General features: G+C 35.9%; 1 protein-coding gene and 1 pseudogene across 2 annotated transcripts; one reads left to right on the forward strand and one right to left on the reverse strand.

Moving 5' to 3' along the window:
- The first annotated feature begins 250 nt into the window (after positions 1 to 250).
- Positions 251 to 790, forward strand: LOC147410516 (secreted RxLR effector protein 161-like). Its single transcript, XM_086434161.1, has 2 exons — positions 251 to 491; positions 576 to 790. The coding sequence occupies exons 1-2, from the start codon at positions 251 to 253 to the stop codon at positions 788 to 790; spliced, it is 456 nt and encodes a 151-aa protein (XP_086290287.1).
- A 13,272-nt stretch (positions 791 to 14,062) lies between these two features.
- On the reverse strand, positions 14,063 to 17,584 carry LOC147410517 (cytokinin dehydrogenase 3-like; annotated as a pseudogene). The gene is made up of 5 exons (XR_015178339.1): positions 16,801 to 17,584; positions 16,482 to 16,609; positions 15,046 to 15,321; positions 14,686 to 14,951; positions 14,063 to 14,570 (listed from the first exon to the last, which is right to left on the reverse strand). The product of XR_015178339.1 is annotated as a cytokinin dehydrogenase 3-like (transcript).
- Between the last annotated feature and the right edge of the window lie 495 nt (positions 17,585 to 18,079).

Here is an 18,079-nt window from a genome sequence, read left to right on the forward strand (position 1 = left end):
GAGATTTCGGATAAATGATTATTCACCAAGTGTTGCTCCTATTGTGAAGGGTGATAGGTTCAATTTGAACCAATGTCCGAAGAACGACCTTGAGAGGGGATAAATGAAAAACATTCCAAATGCTTCTGCTGTCGGAAGCCTAATATATGTTCAAGTCTACACAAGACCTGATATTACATTTATTGTGGGAATGTTGTGACGATATCATAGTAATCCAGGTTTAGACCACTAGAGAATTGCAAAGAAAGTGATGAGGTACCTTCAAGGAACTAAAAACTACATGCTTATGTATAGATGGACGGACAATCTGGAAGTGATTGGTTACTCCGATTTGGACTATGCTGGTTGTGTTGATTCACACAAATTAACATCAGGTTACATTTTTATGATGGCCGGTGGAGCTGTATCATGGAGAAGTGCCAAGCAGACTTTGACTGCCACTTCTACTATGGAAGTCGAGTTCATTTCTTCTTTTGAAGCTACTTCGCATGGTGTATGACTTAAGAATTTCATATTTGGGCTTAGAATTATAAATTCTATCTTTAGGTCATTGAGAATGTATTACGACAATTCAGCTGCTGTTTTCATGACTAAGAACAACAAAAGTGGAAGTCGAAGTAAACACATCGACATTAAGTATTTAGCCATAAGGGAACGTGTTAAAGAAAAGAAAGTGGTCATTGAGAATGTTAGCACTGAATTGATGATCGCTGATCCTTTAACTAAAGGCATACCACCGTTGAAATTTAAGGATCATATAGTGAATATGGGACTAGGTTCAATTATGTAATTTTTCATTGTATGTATAATGTTATTTAATGAAACTCTTATGATTGTGATGTTTTCTTATATTTATGTGCACCTTGAGAAACCTCATTTGTGTAGGACCTGAATAAACATAAGGTTTATTCATTAAGAAATGTTACCACATAAAGTATAATATTAAGAAATAAATACATTATAATATATGGAAGATAATACTTGTCATTAGAGGACTTATCGCCATGATTCATGTAATTATTATTTAATATAGATTATAGATGAGTTTAAGATATGACTTTTGTACTGTGAACCAAGTGGGAGAATGTTAGCCCCGATTTTCGTGGATGGTTTAAAATCACCATTTTAAGAGCTCATGAGGTGGTCCACGATGCTCCCACATGTTTTCTCTAATTAGGTCATGTGACCCACTCTAGATCTAAAGTGTGGCAACGAACCAAAACGTGGTCGAGTGCTTGATGGAAGCTTCGACCAAGTTTGGTTATAAAAAATTCCGTTTGGTCCCCAAACTCGACACTTTCTCAATCTCCTTCAGTTTACACCATCTAACGTGAGTGGATCTGAGTTTGGAAGTACCAAATGAGACAGAAAAAATAGCGACAAAAGCGTGTACGAATCAATGGCTGGAGGTATGTATTTTATAGAGATTTTTGGGCATTTTTTAGATTTTGATTCTTAGATTATTTTCATATTTATTTTGAGAATCGATTTTCATTTTCATATTTTATTCTCTTAATTTTATTTCCGCATTATTGAGAATCAATTTTTAGATTCAGATTTGACTGACACATTCTTCCTCCATCCAAGAGGAGCTTTGATTTCCAACCTATGGTTTTCTTTAAAATTTTATCAACAAGAGATCCACAACTTTCTCAAATAAACCTATAATTTGTTAAAGGGACTCCCAAATAATTTGTGGGCAAATTACCTTCACCGAACTTCCTAATATCCTTGACCGCACGCTTGTGAGATGGAAAAGTACCATTTGATATAAAAAAAATTGACTATTCTCTTCAATAATAACTCGTCCAAAAATTCTTTCGTATTCATTCAGGAGAATCTTCAAATTAGAGAGAGAGAGAGATCTATGGGCTGTTTTGGTGAAAATAAATAGATCATCTGCAAACTATAGATGAGAATGAACAACCATGCGTCTGGATCCAGCAAGTTTCTCCACAAAGCCTAGCTCCATAGCTTTTTTTATAGGGAGAATGACTCTAAAGGACTCTTTATTAATAATATATATATGGAATAGTCCTCTAGTAAAGAATACCGACCATTTAAGTCCTACTTAATAAAATATTAGCCTATTAAGGATCTTTTGAAGATTTTTTTAAGAAAAAAACCTGAAATACCCTTTTAACAACTTTACAAAGTGTTTGATCTAAAAATATAGGGAGTCAAATAAAAAATAAATATTTTATTTATTAAAAAATATTCAAAAATTTAATATAGTTTTATTTGGCTCATTTGTGTCAACTTGTTAATTTTGAGTTGAATCAATTCGATGAACATTCAACTCGAGTTTTAAAATTATGTTTTAATTATTTAAAATTTAATATTATTTATATATTTTAATAAATCTAATATAAAGAGACCAATTTATGTAGTTATTAATAAATCTATGTGATTTAAAGATTACTAGTTTTAGTAAGAGAAACAAGTTTTTTTTTTTTTTTAATTGATCTATAAGAGATGACCGTAGTTAAGGGGTATGTCATTGATTGTAAAACATAGGAGTAACTCAAATATTATCAAATTAACATGTTTTTTTTATTAAACTTCAAAAACCATTGAAAGGGTAATTATGGTATTTTTGCTTCAAAAATCCTTTTTAGTCTAATATTTGATAAATTGGGTACCTAAGAGTCCATTATTTTTTAGAAGGCACTTTTTGGTTTATTTTCAAAAAATAGGTCTTTGAAGTCTTATTTATACCTTTACTGAGGATTTCTTCTGTCAAAATGAAAACAGGTGGAGAAAGAGGATCACCTTGTCTTAAACCCCGAGAAGCTTTGAAATAATCAAAAGTACTTTCGTTAACCAGAACAGAGAAATGAGGGTTAAAGATGCAACCTTTAACAATACTAATGAAAGTGTCAGCAAACCCAAATCTTTTAAGAATCTTGAGAATAAAACACAATTTCATTCGATCATATGCTTTTGACATATCGTTTAAGAGCCACGTTTCCACCCCGAGATTTCTTATTAAGGTCCCTCATAACCTCATGAGCAAGAATAACATTATCATAAATGTTACGACCTTTGACAAATGAACTTTGCTTCTTAGAGATTAGATTTGGCAGGCAATTTCCAATTCTATTTGCCACAATTTTAGATAAAATTTTGTAGAAAACATTGCACAAACTAATAGGACGAAATTTGGCAAATGAATTTGGTACCTTAATTTTTGGAATAAGAATAATCGTTGTAGAGTTTACCACATTAGGAATATTCCCTTCCTTAAAGAAATTTCTCACAACTTCTAGGAGATCAAACTTGATAATAAGCCAAGCTTTTTGGTAGAAAATGCTAGAAAATCCATCTAGATTCGTAGCTCCCTTACCATTAATACCAACAATCACTTCCAAAACTTCCTCCTTATTAAGCATCTTCAACAAATTAACATATTCTTCCCTAGAAACTGTAGGAAGTGACATATCCTAGAGAGAATTAAAGAGATCCAGATTGGATGTAGTTAATAATTCATTGACCAATGCTAGAAATCCATCTCGGGCTAAAGAGTATTCGATCAATTCCCCCCCGCCCCCCAAATTCTTTTAGATCGGTTTCTGTTATTACACCACGTGAATTTGCTTCCTAAAAAACCAACATCAATGAGGTCGAGATTTGTAATAAATTGTCTGAACTCTTCCATGGCTAAAGAGGTAGGAGGTAACCTTCATTTTTTTTCTCCTCAAAAGATACCGCTGCATTGAAGTCCTTTTCTTCTAAAGATACATCTGAAGGAGAGATGGAAATCTCCATACCGAGCCACAAGACTCTACGATTACCAACCAAGCAACAACCTCTAACATTACAGATCTTTGAAAATACTCCTAAGAGAGAAGCTTCCAAATAATGAATTGATTGTTTGAAGATTTCAGATTAACCAGAGAAGGATTCCCAAATCAGAAAAATCAAATGGACCCACATTTATCATTACAAAAAGTTTTGGTTGTGTTCAAAGAAGATTGGATTAAACGAAAACTATCCACCTTTTTAGCCATAGGTTCTAAAATAACTATAAATAAATGATTAATTTCATATTTTATTCTTTTTTACCTATCCAAATATGATGCATTAAGAATGCCTATAATGTTTCAAACGATTGCAGACGTCATTAGAAACTAAGAACACCCTTCGAGTAATTTTTTTGGATAAAACATAAGTAAGAGAACTCGGAAGAGATTGAGCTTTGATCCGATAGCTTCTTTTAGGAGCAATGAAGATGAAGATCTTGCTAACCGGATTAAATGGATCACCTGTGACAAGATAAAGTTCTTTATGACAAACCAAAGGGGTAGTCGTATCTGAATCAATCGAACGATTTAGATCTGCATCACCCAAAGAAGGCAACTGCTTCATTTGAGATAGATCAAATTTGTGAAGGTTTGGAAACAAATCTATTAAAATCAAGGAAAGATTTGCACCGGATTGCATACCACTAGGCGCAGAATCTGGAACCAAGTTATCTAAATCTAGCAAATTGTTAGGAAGTTGTTTAGTAATAATAACTTGCAAAACCATAGGACTCGATTATATCCACATATTAGGATCTAATTCGAACATATTAGCAGGGACCCCTTCCACCTCACACATTGCACAAATAGATGCATCCTTGGTGGAATTTAAAACCTTATCTATGAAGTTTTGTCCCTATGGGACTATTTTTGTTGAAATAGAGAGTTAAACATAGATCAAGGAAGACCCTCCACCTTTGACTATTAGCCCTTTTGAAATATAAAGAAAGTAGTGCGTGCTCATTGTATATACATGAAATATTCCCTACGAAGCTTATTAATGAACCTATAAAAAAGAAGATCACCTCATAAAGAAAGATTACACTCTTCATCCTTAGCCATGAGAAACAATAGTTAAACTAGAAAATTAAAATACATGAAATTTAAAGGGATTTGAAATGACAATTATATTAAAAAATAAATGTTCACTATGAGCTTATTATGAAATTATAAAGGGAGATTACCTCACATGGATGAATTATTTTCTACCATCCAAGCTATTAGAAATAAAAGCAAACTATCACTATATTGCTAGAAATTAAAGTTATCAAAATAAACAAAAGGAAGAGGTAGAAGTATTATATCAAACAGAAATATATAATTCTTCCCACTTTTGGCTTCTTTTCCTTCTTTTTTCTTTTTATTCTTCTTGATTTGTAGCTCTAAGATGTGTGAGACAAGATTTGGATAGAGTTTTGAGATTCTAAAAAACTTCAAGAAGAGAAAATGGCATAATTTTGGGTCCTTGACTTTCTCTCCCAAATGCCTTGGATGGGGTATCTATTTATAAGCTCTAGGGGGGCCCTTAAACATAAACTTGTCTAATTCCTTAATTTTCCAATATTTTTAAGAAGACTTTAATGAATTACTTCAAATACCCTTCATCAAATTGTCATTGATTATCTTTTGCACTAGTATGAGTATTATTAATCATGATCATCAACTCAAAATTCTAGATAGATCTAATTGAGGGATAGAAGTATTTAAGTCCTTTGACTAGGGGTTAATCTCTAAAGAACAAGTATCAATGACTTGTAATTATGGAATTCAATTTTGGACTTTTTAGGCACTTGTTTAGACGAAATCTTCATCAAACTTGAGGGTAGAAGAGAAATTGTACAAAAAATTTAGAAAATTTTCATGGTTGGACAAATGAATCAAGGCCTTTTGAACTTGGTCAATTTACAAGGTATTTTGTAGTTTAGGCCTTGAATTAAGGATTGAAGAGATGGGCTTAAATGTAAATCTTTCTAATTGAGTCTCAACAAATTGCAAACAAAATGGTAATTGACCCTATGTGGGGACTAAATGAGCCTTTGAGAGAAGTTTGGTGGAGTTGGGGAATTACTAGAAAGCCTTGGTGAGAAGATTAGGAGAAGCCTAATGCAAAGGCATTGTGGAAAGTGGAGAGTATTTTCTTGAGGATAAGTGACTTAGGAGAGGGTGTAAAGAGCCATTTCCTTAAGTAAATCTTGAGCACACATGCACTCATAACTGCCTAATTGAATTGGCTTTAGGTGAGTGATGGCCAGAGCAAAATTAGCTTGCATATAAGTGAGTGAAGGCAAAGGCAAAAATAGCATGTACTGTTGGGCTTTGTGGAGCCTAGTTATATTTTGATCCGGTTGACGACCCGACCCGACCCGACCCGAATAATGTTTGCGTGGTATTTTGATGGGATATTTTCTGAGGCTTAATCCATGGAGTGGAGGCTTGGGCCGATAGGGTATCTTGTGCGCAGTATATAAAAGCCGTTTTTGGTGATTAGGGTTTTTTAAGGTTTTGGTTGTCGTCTTTGAGACTAGAGCCGCACTTTTGTAATTCTTCTCGAAATAGTGAAATCTCTACAACTCCGTGGACGTAGGCAAATTGCTGAACCACGTAAATACTGTCTTGTGCGTGTGATTGCTTTTTTTTTTCGACGTGTGTGTTTTTCTTCTATTTCTTGTTTCTCACAAGTTTAGAATTTCGGGTTGAATTCCTTACAACTGGTATCAGAGCCTAGGGTTAGGTTTGAGTGGGAGCAATGGTAGAGGAAGCAGGAAAGGCGTCTGGAATAGAAAAGTTCGATGGCACAGACTTTGCGTATTGGAGGATGCAGATTGAAGATTATCTTTATGGGAAGAAATTGCATCTACCTCTTTTGGGAGAAAAACCTGAGACTATGAAGGCTGATGAATGGGCTCTTCTTGACAGACAGGTACTAGGAGTTATTAGGTTAACTCTGTCTAGGTCTGTTGCACACAATGTTGTAAAGGAGAAAACCACAGCAGATTTGATGAAGGCTTTGTCTGGTATGTATGAAAAGCCGTCAGCAAACAACAAGGTGCATCTGATGAAGAAACTGTTCAATCTGAAGATGGCAGAGAATGCATCAGTAGCACAACATCTGAATGAATTTAACACTATCACAAATCAATTGTCGTATGTAGAAATTGATTTTGATGATGAGATCCGTGCACTGATCGTTTTGGCTTCTTTACCAAACAGTTGGGAGGCAATGAGGATGGCAGTGAGCAATTCTACAGGAAAAGAAAAGTTGAAGTACAATGACATACGAGATTTAATTTTGGCTGAAGAGATTCGCAGAAGAGATGCAGGCGAAACCTCAGGATCTGGTTCTGCCCTAAACCTTGAGACAAGAGGCAGAGGAAATGATAGAAATTCAAATCGGGGCAGATCAAAATCCAGAAATTTTAATCGGAACCGAAGTAAATCTAGATCAGGCCAACAAGTACAATGCTGGAATTGTGGGAAAACAGGTCACTTTAAGAGGCAATGCAAAAGTCCTAAGAAGAAGAATGAAGATGATTCTGCTAATGCTGTAACAGAAGAGGTACAGGATGCATTACTTCTTGCAGTAGACAGTCCACTTGATGATTGGGTTTTGGACTCAGGAGCTTCGTTTCATACCACTCCACACCGAGAAATCATACAAAATTATGTTGCAGGTGATTTTGGTAAGGTGTATTTGGCTGATGGTTCAGCCTTGGATGTTGTGGGTATGGGAGACGTCCGAATACTGTTGCCCAATGTGTATCTTGTGCGCAGTATATAAAAGCCGTTTTTAGTGATTAGGATTTTTTAAGGTTTTGGTTGTCGTCTTTGAGACTAGAGCCGCACTTTTGTAATTCTTCTCGAAATAGTGAAATCTCTACAACTCCTGGACGTAGGCAAATTGCCGAACCACGTAAATACTGTCTTGTGCGTGTGATTGCTTTTTTTTTTTCGACGTGTGTGTTTTTCTTCTATTTCTTGTTTCTCACAAGTTTAGAATTTCGGGTTGAATTCCTTACAACTGGTATCAGAGCCTAGGGTTAGGTTTGAGTGGGAGCAATGGTAGAGGAAGCAGGAAAGGCGTCTGGAATAGAAAAGTTCGATGGCACAGACTTTGCGTATTGGAGGATGCAGATTGAAGATTATCTTTATGGGAAGAAATTGCATCTACCTCTTTTGGGAGAAAAACCTGAGACTATGAAGGCTGATGAATGGGCTCTTCTTGACAGACAGGTACTAGGAGTTATTAGGTTAACTCTGTCTAGGTCTGTTGCACACAATGTTGTAAAGGAGAAAACCACAGCAGATTTGATGAAGGCTTTGTCTGGTATGTATGAAAAGCCGTCAGCAAACAACAAGGTGCATCTGATGAAGAAACTGTTCAATCTGAAGATGACAGAGAATGCATCAGTAGCACAACATCTGAATGAATTTAACACTATCACAAATCAATTGTCGTATGTAGAAATTGATTTTGATGATGAGATCCGTGCACTGATCGTTTTGGCTTCTTTACCAAACAGTTGGGAGGCAATGAGGATGGCAGTGAGCAATTCTACAGGAAAAGAAAAGTTGAAGTACAATGACATACGAGATTTAATTTTGGTTGAAGAGATTCGCAGAAGAGATGCAGGCGAAACCTCAGGATCTGGTTCTGCCCTAAACCTTGAGACAAGAGGCAGAGGAAATGATAGAAATTCAAATCGGGGCAGATCAAAATCCAGAAATTTTAATCGGAACCGAAGTAAATCTAGATCAGGCCAACAAGTACAATGCTGGAATTGTGGGAAAACAGGTCACTTTAAGAGGCAATGCAAAAGTCCTAAGAAGAAGAATGAAGATGATTCTGCTAATGCTGTAACAGAAGAGGTACAGGATGCATTACTTCTTGCAGTAGACAGTCCACTTGATGATTGGGTTTTGGACTCAGGAGCTTCGTTTCATACCACTCCACACCGAGAAATCATACAAAATTATGTTGCAGGTGATTTTGGTAAGGTGTATTTGGCTGATGGTTCAGCCTTGGATGTTGTGGGTATGGGAGACGTCCGAATACTGTTGCCCAATGTGTATCTTGTGCGCAGTATATAAAAGCCGTTTTTGGTGATTAGGATTTTTTAAGGTTTTGGTTGTCGTCTTTGAGACTAGAGCCGCACTTTTGTAATTCTTCTCGAAATAGTGAAATCTCTACAACTCCGTGGACGTAGGCAAATTGCCGAACCACGTAAATACTGTCTTGTGCGTGTGATTGCTTTTTTTTTTTCGACGTGTGTGTTTTTCTTCTATTTCTTGTTTCTCACAAGTTTAGAATTTCGGGTTGAATTCCTTACAACTGGTATCAGAGCCTAGGGTTAGGTTTGAGTGGGAGCAATGGTAGAGGAAGCAGGAAAGGCGTCTGGAATAGAAAAGTTCGATGGCACAGACTTTGCGTATTGGAGGATGCAGATTGAAGATTATCTTTATGGGAAGAAATTGCATCTACCTCTTTTGGGAGAAAAACCTGAGACTATGAAGGCTGATGAATGGGCTCTTCTTGACAGACAGGTACTAGGAGTTATTAGGTTAACTCTGTCTAGGTCTGTTGCACACAATGTTGTAAAGGAGAAAACCACAGCAGATTTGATGAAGGCTTTGTCTGGTATGTATGAAAAGCCGTCAGCAAACAACAAGGTGCATCTGATGAAGAAACTGTTCAATCTGAAGATGGCAGAGAATGCATCAGTAGCACAACATCTGAATGAATTTAACACTATCACAAATCAATTGTCGTATGTAGAAATTGATTTTGATGATGAGATCCGTGCACTGATCGTTTTGGCTTCTTTACCAAACAGTTGGGAGGCAATGAGGATGGCAGTGAGCAATTCTACAGGAAAAGAAAAGTTGAAGTACAATGACATACGAGATTTAATTTTGGCTGAAGAGATTCGCAGAAGAGATGCAGGCGAAACCTCAGGATCTGGTTCTGCCCTAAACCTTGAGACAAGAGGCAGAGGAAATGATAGAAATTCAAATCGGGGCAGATCAAAATCCAGAAATTTTAATCGGAACCGAAGTAAATCTAGATCAGGCCAACAAGTACAATACTGGAATTGTGGGAAAACAGGTCACTTTAAGAGGCAATGCAAAAGTCCTAAGAAGAAGAATGAAGATGATTCTGCTAATGCTGTAACAGAAGAGGTACAGGATGCATTACTTCTTGCAGTAGACAGTCCACTTGATGATTGGGTTTTGGACTCAGGAGCTTCGTTTCATACCACTCCACACCGAGAAATCATACAAAATTATGTTGCAGGTGATTTTGGTAAGGTGTATTTGGCTGATGGTTCAGCCTTGGATGTTGTGGGTATGGGAGACGTTCGAATACTGTTGCCCAATGTGTATCTTGTGCGCAGTATATAAAAGCCGTTTTTGGTGATTAGGATTTTTTAAGGTTTTGGTTGTCGTCTTTGAGACTAGAGCCGCACTTTTGTAATTCTTCTCGAAATAGTGAAATCTCTACAACTCCGTGGACGTAGGCAAATTGCCGAACCACGTAAATACTGTCTTGTGCGTGTGATTGCTTTTTTTTTTTTCGACGTGTGTGTTTTTCTTCTATTTCTTGTTTCTCACAAGTTTGGAATTTCGGGTTGAATTCCTTACATGTACAACAACCAAGTGAAGATTAGTACAAAAGGTGGCCTGGCCGTTAGGTGACCAAAGGCCAAGGCAAGCTTATGCTTGGCCGTTGGTTATTGAAGGGCAGGCTTATATGAAAATTATGGCTTCACCTTTAACATATTCAATTATACTTAAGGTGGGTCTTACATGATTGATAAAAATTCTCTCAATTTCATCCTTTTCACTTGATTTGATTGGACTCTCAGGCTTGGTTGGTCTAATTGGGGTGTCTACAATGGTAATCATTGGTGGAAAGTTCCAATAGATGGTAGATCGAACATGGGAATTGACAAATCTGCACCTGTTTCGACAGTTCCTTGAAGTTAGAAGCTAATTGAAGAACTCCAATTGTTTTTTTGTGAGTTTCGATAAAGAGAATGAAGAGTTCTTTGACTTAGTTAGATAAGTATAAAGGATTAAAAGGGAGGAATTTGTAATTTTATGAATATTTTAGAAGGATTTATTAAAAGATTGTAAATGGGCAAAATTTTTTTCACAAAACATGAGTTACTGTAGCAAATTGGCCTATTTTGAGTATTAAAAATAAAGTAATTATTTTTTTCCATTGCATCTGTAAAATCCCGAGTTTTTTATTAGTATCTCGATGAATAAATAAATAATGAAATTTTGAGAAAATCATGAAAGTAAGGCTTCGGGGTAAAACTTTAGGCTATTTCTGATCATTTTTAATAGAATATGACCTTACCATTGAATTCAAAATGATCTAAAAATATATTTTAGCATATAAGCAAGCTTAAATGTAAGTCCGAACAGAAAAATTGTAAAATCATCGATTACCGAGTCGAACGAGGTTAAAATATTGACTTTTTGCTAGAGTAAGAATTTTTAAAATTTGATCATATCATTGAGTTTGTAATGAAAAATTATTGAACATAGACTACTTGTCATTTTTGAAGACTAGAAAGTCGAATTATCATCAAAAACGAAAACGACGTCAATTTTAGGGTCATATCAGGCCAAAAATATAAATTTTTGTTAGAGATATAATTTATAGAAATTGACAATACCATTAGATCTGGAACGAAAAATTAAGCGAAATAGGGTATTCATTTGTCATTTTTGGAGTCCGGACGGTCAAGTTATATTGATCGAAAGAATAAGCGAAATACCGATTTTGTCCCAAAATTTATATAAATAAAATTTTTAATTCTTTTTCACTATTTATCTTTCAAACACGTTAAAAAACCAGCCAAGGCATTTTTAAAAAAATTATTTTTTTCTTAGACTTTCAAACTCAGATCCGTTGCAATCGGGTTGCCATCGACTTCCGACGCAGAAGGAAAAAATGTCCGCAGCCTCGACATCTACGAAACCCATCCAAGATCTTTTTGTTTCACTTTCTTTTTTACCCCGTATCATCAAAAATCGATCGTATTTATAAACGGGAGTTTCGAAACTTCGACCTCGGATTTCATCTATTTTGGGATCAAACCATCCTCCGTCGTAGAAGGAAGAAAAAACGACGACGTTGAGATCTTCGAAACTATCGGGTTAGATTAGAAAATCAACCATATCGATTTTCATGTCAATTGCCTTGATTTCCGCACACGTGCTTTAATTCCGTCGCCTAGAGATTGTAAGGAACTATCAATTTCTATTTGTAATCATAGATTGTGAAAACTACATTTAGGATTTTATTAAAACTTTGTGATCTGTTTCCAAAAATTTAGAATTCAATTAGTTATTTCAAATTCATGCTAGAACTTGTATATTTGATATGTTTAATAGTATTTTATAATAAATTATACGTGGATAGGATATTTCACCAGGTTATTTACATCAGTTGGGTTCTGTGCACTGCTCGGACTCTATTTTGATCTAAATTTTCTACTTTTTCAATGTTATTGATAAAAATGAATTTCATAGTTGAAAAAATAATTTAATATTCAATGAACTAATATTGAGTTGATGAATATCAAAAAGTGAATATTTTGTTTGAGAGATTGAAAACTATAAAAATCGAAAAAATGGAAAAAGGGTATGAAACGGTAAAATGTCAAAGTCACACCCGAGGGGTGCTGCCTGCATTTTACATTGTTGTGTTGTGTGTAGGTTGGTGAACGAATATCCAGGGATAATATTACTAGTTGCATATTTATTTATTTTTTTATTAGTGCGAGGTGCTGTTTACTTTTCCGTTCTATTATTTATTTTAGGTCGGGTGGCCACACTTGCATGGTAGGAAACTGGACATCCATTCTCAATCTTATATTGTTAATTTCTCTTTTGTTTTCTAATGAAAATAATATATATATATATATATATATATATATATATATATATATATATTGTGAGTTGTTAAAGAGTCTGTGAATGCCTGAAGGCATAGTGCATCATATCATCTGGAGTGGTGTACTATCCTGGGATGTACGGTAGGGCCCACCAAGCTCATACGTGGTATGGGACGCGTATAAGAGTGGAGTCACAACTGGAATCTGGGTTTATTCTTATCTATCTTTACCAGTGAACTTGTAATGTAAAGGTGGTCGTATATGAATGATTTGTATATTTGGGAATCACATGCACACCTGATAGGAATAGACGAAGATGATTAGTTAGTGATTACTAACAATCTATAATAGTCAAACGTTCTAACATATCGAAAAGAGACCTATTGTTTACGGTCACGTCAAACAGTTAGTTTGAACCAGATAAATGGTCCTACAAGTGTGATAAACAACGATCAGTTACAAAATTATGAACTAATACTTATTATGAAACATCATGTCCCGACTAGGAGTGATCCAGTCGTGAATCCCAACTCTCTAATTCCACTACTCCACCATTGTGTATTATGTATATGTTACTTTATTTTGATATATAAACTGAAATATATGTTTAATGTTTTCATTTGATTAATTAGATTTGTGTAAAAAGATAATATTATAGTAAGTACTGCTGATCAATGTAATTTGAGTTTTAAAATGTTTAGTTGCTAATCCCTGGCTATATGTACTAATTAATCGTAGTTTCTTCTGTAAAATTTTATATATTTTAAAATGATTCAGTATGTTTATTCGTTCATGTTAAGAGAGGTTATTAGTAGAAATTGTTTGTTTCCCTATTGGATAATCATTGTTACTTACCATTTCCTTCTCCAATTTTTTCTCCATTTTTTTAGTTTCAAATCCAGAGCTTGGCAAGGTAGGTGTAGAACACGAGTGAGGAATATCTAGTAGGTTAGATAGACGACCAGAGTCCGTTACCTAGTGTGTATTGGGGTTATACCCCTAGTGGTGTCCGTTCATTCAGGTAGTCTTATCGATTTTGTACTGAGCGTCAGGACTTTTGTTAAAGCGATGAGTTTTGTATAATCTTGTATATTAATTCCTTCTTCCACACTTTGATATATCATACGTTATCAGATATATGTAGGCTTCCGCTAGTTATTATATTTTGTATGTATATATGCAAGATTGTATGTCGTTTATCAGATGCAGGTTGAATGCCTTAGAATGAGATGCCACTTAGTGTCTCGCGATCTGACATGAGGTTTTGTATTAGCGTTTGACGGGGTGCCACAACATCAAACTCACGGATTTTTTCTACTAAAAGTCCGAGAATTTAATTATCAACCCCCCAACCCAAATTCTTCCTTGATCAAGGATTTGAAATCCAAGGAATGATTCATTCTACTCTTTGAAGATTACAATTCTTCAACAACCTTGTCTCCATGTATAAAATATATGATACATGCAATATGTTAGCAAATGCTTTACTACCTTAAGGCTTAAACAACAGATCTAGAAAGAGAACCAAATTGATTCTATAGTATTGACCAAAATACACCGATCTTTGTCTTAAGAGAAAATGCCTTGTCCTGGTGACAATATCCCTTTTGGATTGAACTTGATTTTCCTTTCTCGGAATAAGTCCCATTTGGAACCGAAATGGCTCATCCACTCTGATTTAGTCTTGTAATGGGGGAGGTACTGTTTAATTTTGATTCCAGCTTCATCACAAAACTGTAATATTTCACTATTTTGATCCTCCAAGTACTCCCAATCATGCAATCCATTTGATTGCAATAGTCCTATAGAGTAGAAGATATCTTCATCGGGAATAATTCCAAACATCCTATCATCCCACCTGCATGCAATACAAAATTATATATTTCTTCAAAATATTTGTTGTGATTTGTATATTAACAAAATCTAAGGGGACCCTTTTGACAATGGGTGTCAGCAAATTTTTGTGTTCTTACTTGTTACGGTTCATGGGGTAGACGAGAATGGGTCTAGCAGTGTTGTTTTGGTTGAGGATGCATTTGAAAACACTGGAATCAAAGTCGGAGATTCATGATTTGGGCACAAATAAATTCAGCCATGGATGAGGAACATCCCACAGTCCTTGAGATTGAAGCTTCACCTCTTCTTTTCGAACTCTATTTAGGAAATCTACGTATGAGATGTCTTTTTCAAATATAAAACCATGATTTAGCCTAAACCCATTGTGGAAAAATTCTAGCTCCTGAAAAAAAAAATGCCCAATTTTTTAGATAAATGTATGTCTAATTCAACTCCTCACACATAATATTTGAGATGTGTAGAGAAGCAACAATTACCTCATCAACTGTACTGATAGTGAGATTGTCGTAGTACTCAACAACTTCCAGGCAGTAAATAATGCCATGTTTGGCTGCTAAGGAAGTTATTTTTGGATAATAGGTTGGGGAGAAAAATGAAGATCTCCATTTATTTGCTCAACTTTGGTCCATCATAAGTGAACCTTAGACATAATCTAGTCCCCCGGTCCCTTGTTTACCATTAATTGAGATCAAATGTTCTTGGTCTCTTGTAAAAGAGGAGAAATTGTGCTAGAGCATCCGTACCCATCGCACCTGCAAACAATTTTACAGCCCAAATGAAACAACAAAGACAACATAGAGAACGAAAAGCAAGTACATTTTTTACACTGCCAAGGACAATACAGAAGATGTCATTGAACCCCATAGGGTTAACAGCGAAGAAACCTGTACGTGGGTACTAAAATTAAAAAATAAGAAGATGTTGAAGTCAGGTGGTCTAATTCACAACTTTGTCGTCTACTAGAAAAGAAGAAACACATATGGGTTCGATATTTATGGCTGATGTACATAAGTGGAAACTTGGCATCTTCTTTCAACCCTAATCCATCACTGATTTCTTTACTTTTGTCGTTCTCGATTAGAGGGTAGGTTTTCTTATTAGGCAAAGATATTTCATTAAAGAAGAAACAAGAAACAAACGGGAGACAAGGTACCAGGTCGAGGGGGCCATCAACAAAAGAATTGTTCACGTTTAGGTCATGGGTCCATTCAAGGATTGGTCTAATTAACACAATATTTCAGATGATCACATGTGCTACATGTACATAGTACACCTTAGAGGATGATAAGAACTAACCACTGTACCAAAAGCACTTAAGTCCTTATATCGTAGGGTCCTAACATAACAGAAGACAAGAACATGTGAGGAATCTTTCATAAGGTAAGAGATGTCTGGTCTATATAGAACTGGGACATATTTTCCAATCTGATGTAAAGCATGGAGACTATCTAGTAAGCATCCAAAGTTTACTACACAAGTCCCTAACAAGATAAATGGAAGACTCAGGATCCAATATGGTGTCTCGCTCCTATAAATTAAAAGAGCGGTGTCTATGTGGCATGATTTAGTTGGATTTTAAAACACCTCAGGCTACTAACAAAGCTGTGCATGCAGCCCATTGAGCTTATTCTCCAATCAAAATGTGCCATGTAGACACCGTACTGGATTGCGACTCTAAATGGATTGGTGTTTACATAATGAGACATCATAGGGCTCGTGGAGTCTACACAAGCCTGTGTGTTCAAACCGACAGACCCATTTATGGCCCTCATACGGGGCCATAGGCCCCACCACAGAATCGTACACCGTTCAGGACCTCTCCTTTGAGAGGTGGGCCAAAGCTTCTCGCGATTAAAATTCACTTGAACTGGGAGTACTCATCGAGCTAGCTAACGAGGAATTCGATGCATACTCTTTGAGGGGCTGGCTCTAACGCTATTCTTGCTCTAGTGATGATCCCAAACTGCCCAAGACCACCCAATACCGCATAGAACAGCTCTGAGTTTATGTGTTTGGAGCAAGTTACTGTCTCTCCTCTTCCTGAATAAATCAAAACAGAAAACACATTTCATAACCCTATATAATAAACAAAAATTGATTACTGCATGCATGCATGCATGGTAATACTCATTTGGGTGTCAGACACATAGATCGTAACCATGGCCTATGAACATGATACATGCAAATTTATAACACATGTAGAGGATATAACTGCAGATGATGTAATATACTGGTAATGGTATCCGTCTCATACACATTGCTGATCATAGGACCATGGCGGAAGGATTGGCCACTTATTCCTGCATTGGATAGGGTTCCTCCCATGGTGAGGTACAAATAATCGGTCCACTACCACGGTGCAAGCGCATGTTCGAGTGTGGCATGCGACACATCAATCCATAGCTGCTCACCCCCAACATCTGCAAACATTGTGAGGGAGCTTCGAGAAACGGTAATTCGATTACTACCATGATTATCATTCAGTGATCTCACATCCAGAACACCACCAGTAAGATCCGTAGCCTACCCTCAAACTGAATGACCCCATGACCACTAGTGGCAATGCTAAAAGATTTATGAGAACTATAAGAGAATCTTATTAGAGATTCAATGTCGTCTACACACGATGGATATAGAACTGCAGCTGGAATTTCTCTAACAAGTCTACCGAAATCAGTAGAGTCCGTGGTAGTTGTATCAGGATCGACACGAATTCTTGTTGTGAGATCGAGTGAGAAAAGATCTTGTGGCAACAAAGTAGTCCATGGCCTTTGTTTCCCTATGATCGACATCAAATGGCTTATGATGAATATCACAATGGAACTAATAGATGGAATTGAACATCTATAGGCCATAATTTAGATTAAACAGAGAGAGAGAGAGAGAGAGAGAGAGAGAGAGAGAGAGATGGTGATGGGAATGTAAGAGAGGTAGACTGGTTTAAGATAAGAGTGTGTGATGGTGATATTAAAGTGGTGCTGGGGTTTTTTATATTTTGAATTTCCATCAAAACAAGGTTGACATCTTCTGTTGTTGCTGAGGGCAAAATCTTTGCTTATTCGGGTTCATTGTAACCTAACATTTTTTTTTTGCTTTCTCAAAGATTTGGATGGACAAAACTTAGGATTCTATGCATCCAAACTTCATTGTTACAGTGGAAATTAGTTCTAAATCTCAAACTTTTTGTAGCCGTGCAACATGAGGAAGATTCCAAAGAACACACAAATTTCGTATTGTCCCCTCCTATATCTTGTGGGCCCATACAAGGATCCTACTCAATAACCATAGTAACTAAAATCGGATTCAACAATTATTCGGGAGTTTTAATTCATTAATTCGGTTAAGTTTGGGAAGGTTTTTTGAGTAATTGAAATTTTTTGGAGATTAGGCAAATGATAATTTTTTTGAGTTTCTTCCAAAAATTCATCATCTTCGACCTCCTTAAAATTCTTGTTCACAAGCTTCCATAGTCAAAGAAGATAAAATTGATGATAAAGGGTAAAAATCGGT

The sequence above is a fragment of the Akebia trifoliata genome, chromosome 1 (assembly GCF_017979445.1).
Source record: "Akebia trifoliata isolate Shusen 1 chromosome 1, ASM1797944v1, whole genome shotgun sequence".
In the NCBI taxonomy this organism is placed as follows: domain Eukaryota; kingdom Viridiplantae; phylum Streptophyta; class Magnoliopsida; order Ranunculales; family Lardizabalaceae; genus Akebia; species Akebia trifoliata.